Source organism: Musa acuminata, chromosome BXJ1-9 (genome assembly GCF_036884655.1).
Source record: "Musa acuminata AAA Group cultivar baxijiao chromosome BXJ1-9, Cavendish_Baxijiao_AAA, whole genome shotgun sequence".
Classification (NCBI taxonomy): Eukaryota; Viridiplantae; Streptophyta; class Magnoliopsida; order Zingiberales; family Musaceae; genus Musa; species Musa acuminata.
The window spans coordinates 3,376,911-3,388,784 of record NC_088335.1 but is presented as its reverse complement, the minus strand read 5'-3'; the positions used below and the strand labels follow the sequence as shown (position 1 = coordinate 3,388,784).

At 38.1% G+C, this 11,874-nt stretch overlaps 2 protein-coding genes across 3 annotated transcripts; one reads left to right on the top strand and one right to left on the bottom strand.

Annotated features, from left to right (window-relative positions):
- The first annotated feature begins 1,125 nt into the window (after positions 1–1,125).
- LOC103996997 (probable steroid-binding protein 3) lies at positions 1,126–3,658 on the top strand. Its single transcript, XM_009418104.3, has 2 exons — positions 1,126–1,644; positions 3,079–3,658. Exons 1-2 carry the CDS (start codon positions 1,328–1,330, stop codon positions 3,338–3,340), a joined length of 579 nt encoding a protein of 192 aa, XP_009416379.2. The 5' UTR covers positions 1,126–1,327; the 3' UTR covers positions 3,341–3,658.
- A 240-nt stretch (positions 3,659–3,898) lies between these two features.
- Positions 3,899–11,873, bottom strand: LOC103996996 (protein ROLLING AND ERECT LEAF 2). Of its 2 annotated transcripts, XM_065082025.1 has the most exons (7): positions 11,849–11,873; positions 11,675–11,758; positions 9,412–10,555; positions 9,173–9,247; positions 8,698–8,912; positions 7,485–7,708; positions 3,899–4,939 (listed from the first exon to the last, which is right to left on the bottom strand). In XM_065082025.1, the coding sequence occupies exons 3-7, from the start codon at positions 10,535–10,537 to the stop codon at positions 4,261–4,263; spliced, it is 2,319 nt and encodes a 772-aa protein (XP_064938097.1). In that variant the 5' UTR covers positions 10,538–10,555; positions 11,675–11,758; positions 11,849–11,873; the 3' UTR covers positions 3,899–4,260. The 2 variants fall into 2 exon arrangements, with proteins under 2 accessions (XP_064938097.1, XP_064938098.1); XM_065082026.1 differs by lacking the exon at positions 11,849–11,873 and having other exon boundaries at positions 9,412–10,635; positions 11,675–11,842.
- Between the last annotated feature and the right edge of the window lies 1 nt (position 11,874).

The window sequence follows — 11,874 nt, the reverse complement described above, 5'->3', positions numbered from 1 at the left end:
CAAATGCCTTGTGTCTGATAAGGGAAATATAATACTATTTTGGCACTATTACCTCTCTATATCAACATGATTGAAATGATAAATAAAAATTGATTATAGTCGAGCAGAAATATACTGTGCAAAGTTTATATTTAGGTTCTGCCTTTAATTCAAATTCTGAAACTTAGCTGCAAATATTATCATCAATTATGCATCAGGAAATTGATTTTAGATAAATGGTAAATTATAGTCTTTCAAAAGTAATGTCCCTGCTTGCAGGGGGTAAAGCTACATTTGGTTTTGGCCAATTTAAAGATACACTTCCGAGTACAAGCAAATTCTCAGACGCAAATGGTTTGAAGGTAGAAACCTACAAAGACTCCATCAAAATAATCTATTCTACTCTTAGTCTCAATTAATATACCATACAGGCATCCAAGTGGTGAGAGGCATCTGCATTTCTTCTTAAAGAAGTAGCTTTTACATGAGGTGAGGTGAATTTAGAGTCCTCAAAACATGAAATCGCCCCTGCACTCTTAGTCCAAAGCCTTGTATCTAATTGAGAAACCAGAGTGCAATGACAACTATTCTAGTGATAGTGATTGCCACCTACAAAAGCATTCGCTTTTTTATGTTCCTTCTTTGATGTCACACACGTGGGAGCCACTCTTGGGAACACTTTTTTGAGTTGTGATCATCTATCAAAACGTTCCCTCCCTTTCGTAAGCCCATGTATGTACATATGAATGACGACAAATAGATCCCATAAATTTAGTCCTTTCGATTAACGATAAAAATAATCAAATTTATTTCAGATCCAATCAAACATTTTTTTTTCTTTATATGTATTCCTGCGAAATACAATTCAGCTTAAATAACTCAATAGAGATCCACAAATATATATATATATATATATATATATATATATATATATATATATATATATATATATATAAAATTCGCTCTTCCCATCCGAATTAACAGAGTCGGATTGGCACGATTAATCTTTTTGAATTATAAGTGGTTTAAAATTAAGCGGTAGAGCGAGCCGTCTTATTCTAAACATTGTCAGGCATTTGGTCAATTCGTATGTGTTAGTTTGACTGTCAAAAGCCGCTTCGCGAACGTCACAAAATACTTGGCCATCTACTCCTCTTCCGAAGAGTCAATCCCACGCCTCTTACGCCGCCCCTCTCTCACCAACTCACCTATGAACGAAGCTTGAAACTCCCATTTGATTTTGCTCTCATTCCAAGCTCCACCCACCCCTTCGATCCCAAGCCCTATCTCCCACCTCTCCCCACCCCCGTCTCGATCCGGATCGCAGCTTCCCTCCTTCCCCTTCGCCATGGCGTTCTACTCGACGGTCGTGGCGGCGATCGACGCCTACACGGGCCTCTCCCCCGCAGCCTTCTTCACCATCCTCGCCCTCATGTTCGGCGTCTACCGCCTCGTCTCCAGCCTCTTCGTCTACCCCGACGACGCTGCCGCCGAGAAGACCTCGCCGCCCCCGGCCCCGCCGGCGATGCAGCCGTTTGTTCCGCCCGAGCCGGTCCAGATGGGGGACATCACTTTGGAGGAGCTGAAGGCGTACGACGGATCCGATCCCAATAAGCCCCTCTTGATGGCGATCAAGGGTCAAGTCTACGACGTCTCCATGGGGAGGTACGATTTCCAAAGATCGACGCCGCCGCCAAGTCTCTCTTGAAGATTCAATTCTCTCTCCTTTAAGTTTCTTGCATAGTTTTCATTACTAAATCTTTTTAGACTGAAACAGAAATCTAGTAATGGTTTATGATAAGGTTCATTTCCATTTTCGCATTCAGACGGATACTCGAAAGCTTGTTTTAATTGAAGTAATCAAGCATGTTAAGTAGTCCTTAAAAGATGGTTTAGGCATTTACCCTGTTTCTTCAAGTGCTTCTTTTCTGGATCCAATCTTCAAATCTAATTCTGTCGTCTGATAATATCACGACTCATTCTGTGCAATGTTAATTTATGGTCCAACAATCTTCAATGCTGACTTAAAATTGCTTCTTAATTGGTTCCATCCAACTCAGTAAATTGTTTGTCCCATGATAAGATTATAGCACGAAGCCACACGATATCTGAATTCTAGACTTTCTAGGTTGGTGCATCCTGGACCTCACTGAACCTAACCGATGTTGGAACTTGAGCTGTTGTTTCTTCAAATGTAGTTCATAATGGTTCTAAATTTACTACACTAAGTTAGCCTTTGGAAGTTTCAACTCGCTCTGAAGAATGCTTGAGGTAAGGCTTGGTTAGTAATCATATGAAACTCTGAAGAGATCTGTTCTTCTATTTACTTTTGTCCCGAGTATGAATGGAGCCTTAAACAAATAGTCATCAACTATGCGACAGAGTATCAGACAGAGATTTTATGTTACAAAGGACAATTTACTCTATATGAAGCGATTAGCACCTCCTAGTTCCCAGATTTTCTAGCTAAATACGTGAAGAAATGGCGGTCAATAAAAATCAAGTTGAAGCTTATCTTGCATGGTATGAAGGTGCTTTATGAAGTTATGCTAAGCCTGATCGCTTTCCATGTCTGTATTGCATCTGCAACATTATTATGATCTGGAGGTAAATATGAAGAGTGATCCATATCTTTAGGCCTTCTTTAAGTTGGAACTAAAAGATGCTAATAATGAGGATGTGGCCTTACTTGGAGAATAAATAATGATACTTTCTGAGCCTAGATAATAATTTGATGTGTATATTCAGAGATAGATGTCCACTCATCTTTTTGAGGATGCTGTTTGGATCATGACATTTGTTCTGAATTCATGATGAGAATGAAATGATGTACCATGGTCAACTTTCAGATACACAAAATCAATAGAGTGGCATTCTTTGTGGCTTTCTTCTTTTGCCATTTTAATAAATTTTCCTGACAAAGGCACGGCAAGGAGAAAATAAATAAGTTCTATGGAATCCATTTTTCTTTAATTGATTTTGACCATGTATGTATTGTCTTGTTTTTTTAGCTGTGACTAGAATTTTCCTACTATATTCTTTAAAAGTTTACTAGCATGCACCTTTAACTAACACCTGTTTGTTTCCTCGTTCTTCCAGGTTATTTTATGGACCCGGCGGGCCTTATGCCTTCTTTGCAGGAAAAGAAACAAGTCGGGCCTTGGCTCTTATGTCCTTTGACCCCAGTGATATCAACGGTAACCTGGAAGATCTGAGTGAAGCCGAGCTTGAAGTCCTACATGACTGGGAAGAGAAATTCAAGGAGAAATATGTCAAGGTCGGGCAAATTGTCCCTGAAAGTTCGAAAGTTGGAGACGATAATGAAAGCAGCGATCAAATCAAAGAGAACCAGGACGAGTAGCGACGAAAGCGGTGAGTTTATCTTAAATGTTTTGGAATGCCTTCCCAGGAGGAATATAAGAAGCACAAAATAATCAGGCCTAGCAGGTATAATGCATTGAAGTAACTCACAACGACTCCCATGGTATACTGGTTGCAATAAACTGCTCTTGTATCGGTGTGGTATAGTTTGTAAGTTACATACTTGATGTTGGATGTATGCTCATTTACCATTCTCCTTATGTGTCTTTATTACCAACAGTTGTCCTCCATGTAGACCAAATGACTGGGTTTTTTCTCCTCTGGAGAATAGGATAAACTCTTACACAGTTTTCCTTTACTGCTTTCTGTCTGCAATTTATGGGTTTTCACTGTTGGACATTTGTGTTTCTTGAACGATAGATACTGGGGTCCTTAAGTTCTTAGTTGAAGACAGGAATGTGAACAATCTTGTTATTGTCATCTTAGTTTATTCATCGGAGTTAGATATATATATATATATATATATATATAATATACATATATATATTCACACAAACGTACATATGTACAGAACTCCCAGAGGGTGAACAACCCAATCTTTGACAACCTGCGGAATATTTACCTCATCAAAACAAGCAATTCCATAGCACAAACATGTTGATAAACTAAGCATTGCAGATTTCACGTGGTGATCTCACTGTGATAGTTTTTCACCCATGAGAACATCAGGTGAACAGTACTAAATTTTCCTATGTCCAGCTAAACTTGGTTGCATGACACTTTTACATTGATGGTGTGATTAAATCCTACTTAAACACCATCAAGAGCTCCTTTATTCCCAAAACAGATGTACAAAGGGAGCTCTGAGACGTATACTCCATACCACCAACTAACTTATTTAGGAAAATTTGATCTTTTTCTTGGAGATGGGAATTGTATCAAGCAGGAGAGAGGTAGATTTCATGTCCTCAACTCACTTCTCTCATAAGCGGCTTGAGCCTCTTCGATGGATTTTTGGAGAGCTTCATACTTTGAAACTGATGACTCCGCAAAATTCCTTAGCCTATCAAGGAAGATCGTGAGAGCCGATTGCAGGTGGTCATAGTTCAGACTGCAGTCGACAGACGAATCATTTTTCTGAATATGTTCTCCTAGTTTTTTCTGTTCTGCCTTCCGCTGTAATGAGAACGACGACTTTGAAGTTGCACGACCCTTCTCTTGGCAAGGAAAGAAATGGGTTGTCACATTTACCAGATCTTTTATGGAAGAAACCACTTCCTTCGTTGGCAATTGGTCTAGTACATTCAACCAATCTCGGCAAGTAACATAGATGGGGGGAGCTATGGCTCTCTTTGGGGAGAACGGTTGGGGCTTCTTCCTCGATGACTTGTTCCACTTTAGTGACAAGACAATGCACTTAAGAAGCCACCCATTGATGGCTTCAAGGTAGGATTTGTGTGCTGACACCCATTCTGTGAAATTTGAACCCAGAGAATTCAACTCTAACTCGAGAAATGTGGCCTGATGCTGCCATTGAGATCGAACTGAAACTTTAGTGCTTCCACTGTTGCTAGCCAACAAGATAATGCTGTATTGATGGTTGTGATAGTTAAGCATCGTTCTCCACATTCTAGTTAGGCTGCAATGAATGAGGGAGCCTATTACTCAACCAAATGAAAAGAGGAACAAAAAGTTCATGGCTAATCAGCAAAAGTGAATATGGAACTTGACAATGCAATGAACATTTTAAAGCATTTTGCAAATTATGACAGGTACAGAAAGTAATAGTGCTAAACAATTAGATAAACATGCAAGTCAAATAAGTAAAAGAACTTTTCAATATTTCTTTTGTTCTAGTTGCTTTATTACTAAACAGTCTGCAGAGAAGCCAATGCATATATACCCAAGTCAACAGAGACCCCTATTTTTTCTGTTTCGCATGATATTGTTTTACAGCATAATCATCGACATTAGAGTTTTCTTGCCATATAAAAAGATCACTGTCCTTAAAACATGGTTATCATGATCAACAAGAAAAAACAGAAGCATAACCTTTTACAAGGAAAAAAAAATCCAGAAATACAATTATGAGTTCAGAAAGATGCCGGAAGAGCACAAGATCTATCAAGAGCTACGTACTTGCACAATAGAGGGGAATGCTGCAATAAAATGATTTTGACAGATTGCAATTTCTCTCATGCTACCAGTATGTGGCTCTCATCAGCCTTCTGGCCAACTAGAACCAAAAATGTACTACTACATCGAAATTTGAAGTACTATGAAAGTATGAATAAGAATAATGAGAATGACATTTCAAGAGAAATTGAAACTGTAGTGCTCCATGGGAACTGAGCTTAATTGAGCCTAGAACCGAGCCATGCCTTAGATGTTCATGAATGGTTTGGTTCAGTTACCAACCCCATACTGCCACACTTCCACAGGAAACCACTGAAGCAGGAAAAGAGGTGATGTACACTCTCTTAAAGCTTCTAGCACAAAGCTTTAGGGAATCATGAATTGGCCATTCTAGAAAGAATGGTGTGCTAAATTTGCCAAAAAAATTAGTGGAGGAATTAAATAGCAAGCTAATCAAATTGCTAGTCAGTATGAAGCACAATTTGGTGGTTAGTGCAGAAACGGACTTTCAGAGATACTTGAGAGAATATCATCTTGTGCATGTGAACTCAGCTAACTACGGTTATCAATGTATTACCAATTTTCTTGTTCATATAATCTCCTGCTGATACTCATCTAAATCCAATTATATAAATGTAATTTTTTAGAAACAAATAATGAACAATTGTCAATGTTACTGACAGCTCATCATGCAACTAACCAGTAATATGATGTAGAACAAACGAAAAGACAAAATAGAGTGGCTGATTTGGTAAAACATGTTCAGTTCAAAGAAAACCCAATTCCAAACAATGAAAATAGAAGTAACAAAAATTCAAATACACACCCTTGAGGAGAGAGTAGAACACTGACATCATACTTCTTACCCAGATAGCTAGTCCAGATTCGGGTGAGATTTGCATAAACCCGACCCACTACTATCTCTATGACTGATAACTAATAAAGGTTCTCAAACTGTGTTTTGGCCCTTGCAGTCGTATGCCAAGGTTTTAGAAAATGATGGGATAGTAGACAGGCAGCCATAGTACTAGGCACTACATGGGTGCTAGGAAAACATCTATACAGCCACTAAGTAATTCAATCAACACAACAAAGTTCAGAATCTAAAGAATAAAATATAATAAGAACAACTACAGTAGTAAATACCTCCAAGTAATTCTAACTTATATAATGATATCTTGACACAACTTATGTGAGCTAGTACTAAGTATGGTTACAAGAGGACCTCACTATCAGCTTATTCCTGGTGGTAGGACGTATGCATCAAAACCCCAAAACCCACTACTTTTGTATAATAGATGCAGTAGAATCAACATGACTTTGAGGGGAGTGAACAATTCTGATTCAAAGAATGACCCATTATTCATCTTAATCTTGGAACACCTCTATCCTGTGGTTCATAACATGATAGAGCCAACGAACTAATTTGTGACCCAAAATGATATACATCACTGGACTTGTACTGTCCACTTTGGTCATAACAAAACAAAACAACCTTACCTATTTAATCAACTTGATATTATGGTCCATAATCATACACATCATCTGAGATCGAATTGAGATGCATCGAATATGTGGCACTCACATTCTCTCTCTTGCTGCCCAGTTTGGTCAATCAAATCTCACCATCTTTCAGACCAATTTAGAATTTCCTATTTCCAGCAAATCACATGATCCCCACTCATCCAAACAAAATAATTTGCTGAAAAGGGAGTTGAATAGTAGGTGACAAAACATAGTCCTGCCACCCTCTGTATGAGCTTTGACTGGCAAATGTGGGCTGGTATGTTTGGGAGAAGCATATTGTAGTCGATCTGCACCTATTGATTACGAGTCTTCCAAGACTGGTTTTTTGCATATCAACTGATCCAACTAAAACTTGATTCACTTCTAACATGTTTGGACTTATTATAGCTGATACTAGGGAAACAGGATGATACTATTGCAAATAGGCATGCACATGCCAATATATATAATTTGAGTGTTTACGTGTGTTTTAGCAGAAAATGATTATAATGTCATAACAAGAGATGGTGAAGAAATTATACCCTCCTATTAACTCCTCCAGCTGTGGTTGGAGTTCCTTGTCCCTTATCTCCTCTATTTTCTTTGATATTGAATCAATTCTCTGGATTGCAACACGAATTCTAGAATGAAGGTCCTTAACAACAGTACGGGTTTTATCAACACTTATTCGGCTTTCACCTATGGACTCTTTATGCTGTAGAAGCCTACACTTCATGTCATACTCCCTCCGTATAATACCACTTGCCTGAAATGCAAAAAGATAGAACACTCAGAGATGAGTCACCAAAGCAATAGATTAGACAATATAGGAAGTTACAAGAGCAAAGCAAATTGAACTCAAGAGCAGCATTATACAGGTCATAGAAAAGGGCAATTAGGGGGTTGTTTCTGTAAGAGAAAAGTGCCAGATCTGAATGAAAAGTTGGTCTTGGAACATCTGTAAGGACTAACAATATCAAGTAAAAAAACAATCTTCCAAAAATAGAAATAACAACAAGAAGTAAAATTGCTTCTATATATATAGATAACAATTATTAGTTAATTGATTAGTAAACCATTATTTTAATAAATAAAACAACGCAAGATATACCTCCAATTTAGATACATAATTCTGAGCAGGATCCTTGGATAGTCCATTTCCGTGAACCATAACGTATAAAAAACAATTTATATGTCAACAAACACAAGTAAATAGTTAAGCATTTGAAGTACGTCCACGTCAACCTACATGCGTTGAACTAAAAAAGAATACTGACGAAGTAATTTGTAGACTCAGTCTATGAAACCAATACTGTTAAGGTTCACAAATATATCACTAACCAGAAAATATTTAGTTATTGATCCCCTTCAATTTCTGGAAAAGATATTGTTAGCCACAGAGAATACCAAAATACAAGCCTCCCATCCAGTCCACTTTCAGTAAGATATAGCAAATGAAAGAACCAGATGTCCATATAACTTGACCATAATGGTGTCCTGATTACTAACTAGTAAATATAGACAGTCAAAAGTGCAGTTTCGATGATCGTGTATTAAACTGTAATGCAACTTCCTTTTCAATGACCAGGAACAGAAATTCTTTCCCTTCTACTCATTCCTAGTATTCTGAATTATATGCCTATATGGTGAATTAAAATGGCTTCCTCCGAGTAAACAATCAAGGGATACCAGACAGATGCAAATAGATAAAATTATGAATTCTTATCAGTGTATAAAGTTTAAACAACTACCAACCTTAACTTCATCATAAAGCTTTCTCTCCCATGCATATAGCCTATCCAATGTTGAGGCATGGCTACCTGAATTCATGTACATGTTACCAAAGAGACTACTGCTCAGGTCCTCTGTATCATCTTTTACTGTTGGGCCAAGAAAATTCCTGGATGATGATGAGAGCGATGACATTGACCTATGCCACGTTAAGTACTTCATCTCATTTGTAACATATACTGCAATATAAACTCAAGATATTAAATGCTTAAACATCAGAAAAACTAAAAACAAACCCATAAAGAATGGAAAAAAATGATGCAAGTCAGAATTTTTTTGGGTTAAAAAGCCCATGAGTGTCATAAGTCCACAATCACAATCAGAACCAGAGTTCATTAATGATGTCCAATCGTGGAGAGATGCAAGATATCAACTCATTAGATTGTGACAGCCATAGATGAAAAGAACAAAGCTCAAATAAAGGGAAAGGTAGATCTACCATGAGGATAAGATGTTCCTTCTTTACAACAAGCAAGACAGTTTGTGAAGAAAGCAGATGCCTTTGATCTGTGAGCTGCATCAAACACTTGATATTAAATCATCTATTTAATTATAATGGAACAAAGAAGGTGATAAAATATAGGAGGAACTAAAACAACACATTTAGTGCTGTAAATCTGTTTGTTGATTTTGTGCAAAGATAAAGGATGCACTAAAAGATCAACATTATTGTCTTACCTTTTTCTTCAGGAAATAAAGGTCGGAATTGCACTTTGTTTGCCTCCAGCATCCTCGGAACCTCTCTTCCAGATTCAGAAGCTTTCATAAATAGCTCTTCAATTTCTTTCATGCAGGACAAAAAATCTCTCGAGTCATGTTTAATTTGTGGATCAGATTCTTTGGCCTTTGCATTTATAGGAACTGCAACTTCATCAGGTTCCACTGTTGTTGGTGTCATTTCAGGAGTTTCGTAGGTCTCAAAGGTACCATTTATGAGCTTCATATTATCCCCATTCTGATGCTTAGCTTCAGAAATGATATCTTTCATAAATTGTCTGGTTGGATACTCACTTTGTAATTGATGTTCTGAAATGAGATTTGGATTTTTAAACATTCGTACCAAGGTTTCATTTGATGGTTCATCAAAATCATCTTCTGAGTCCAAGTCACTCTTTTCATTCGTGGAGGCTCTTCTGTCTCCTTCATCTTCCAATTCTGGTATTCCCTCCTCTTCCCCGAGATGACTAATTTCATCAGCATTATCAAAACCGTGGTTCAATCCTCTGTTGTTCTGAAAGGAAAGTTTTTTGTCGATAGGATGAGAAAGACCGAAATAATCCCATGGTTGTGCCTGCGGGGGCGTCGAGGGAGATTCAGAGGATGAAGTTTCATCTAATCCCGACACTAGGTGCTTCGGAGCGGTGGATGAGGTTCGTTGAGTAGCTGTTGCTGAAATTGGAAGTTTCTCCTTAACTGTCATGTAAGAAGTTTTCCTGGCTTTCATATGATTTACATGAAGGCCTCCAGAAGAGAGGGGAGAAGGTACTGGAGAAAATGATTCAGCTGTCTCTACATGCTGTGAAAGAGATGGAGATGAGTTCGAGAAGTGGGAAACAGGCTTATGAATAAAAGCAAAAGCCTCAGGTGTTGCAGATGTTGACGTATACAAGGAAGACTCGGCAGGGGCTTCGGGCTCTACAAATTTTCGAAGTGCAATTCCAGTATTTCTGAGAGACTGAACATAAGAAACATGAGCAGCTGCAAGCGAGCACCTTTCATCAAGAGCTCGTCTAACAAACCGCTTCCTTTCTTTACAAAGAACAAGCGCTTTGTCTTCTTCATTCTTTGAGTTTGCAGCCCCCATTCATTAAAAAACACAACACTGTACCCAGTTTCCAGCATACAGTAAGCAACAAATCAACAGTATACATACATAGCATACTTGTGTATAAGGCTATCCATCTGTAGCAAAGAAAGATGCTCTAATAACCCTAGCAGTAGCATAGAAAGGAGAGGTACTATGAAATAAAACAAGATCTTAAAATATCAAGGTGATATTTGACATTTATTACTGAAACGGACCATACACAAGTCATCACCAATAACATTTTCTCTGATGGCTACATCATGGAACATCACATTCAAGACTCTTAATGTAAGCCAAAAGAAGATAAATTTCAATCCTTGTCACATTTTTTCACTTAAATCAGAAACATGTTACAAGAGAAATCAAGCAGATTGGACATAAACTGGGTACCGAATGAAGTGTATGAAAAGCAAAAAACATAGTTATAATTGACTCCAGTAAAGCAACTAAATGAAATACAAATGACCATAGTGGAAACAAGAGCAATGCATGCGATCAAAACATAGTTATAATTCGCTTGTAAATTCGTTAAAACCGAAGCTATCCAACTCGGATAAACAGCCAACCACCGAGTTAGGCGCACGGCTGAACCCAAAGATTGAGTAAGATAAAGCAATTAAAGTATTATTCACATTAAAGAAAGACAAAAACATTTTTCGAATGATTTTATTACAAATAAAGAAGAAAGCTTAAACGATGAAAACTAAATGTAGTACCAATTCGACGGTCATCCTCTCACAAACAGAAAGATTTTGACTCCAATGGAAACGCGAAAGCAAGCCTAATAATTCGTTGACTCAAATCCAGGGCACAGAATCGATTAATAGTCCTACAACTTTCAAGAACAATTAACCCTTTTGCGCGTCTCAGAACCAAAATACCAACAGTAAGACTTCGACCCCGAGCGATTAAAACGTAAAAACGACGACAAATTCGCACAACCTAATAGAAAGTATCCAAATTTCAAACTGATATCCAAAATTACGAAAGAAAAGGTCGACGCTAACACTACAAGAATCCAACTTCTTTGTAAATCGGTCACCAAAATGCCTCCGACAACCGTCCGAATAGAAAGAAGAGGAAAAACACATGAAACAGGCAATGATCGAAGTCAGTCAAGAAAATCACGCCCACCTGCGGCCAAAGGGAGACGCTACGTGTTGCGCTCAAGAAGCGATCTTTACAGGATCCCACGAAAGCAGAATCTTCGCGATCGGGCTGGTTGGAATTCATGCAAAAAGAGGAGGATCTCAGTGGCCGAGAAAGGAAGAGAGAGAGAGAGAGAGAGAGAGAGAGAGAGAGAGAGACCCACTGCTAACCCTTCTTCTAATACG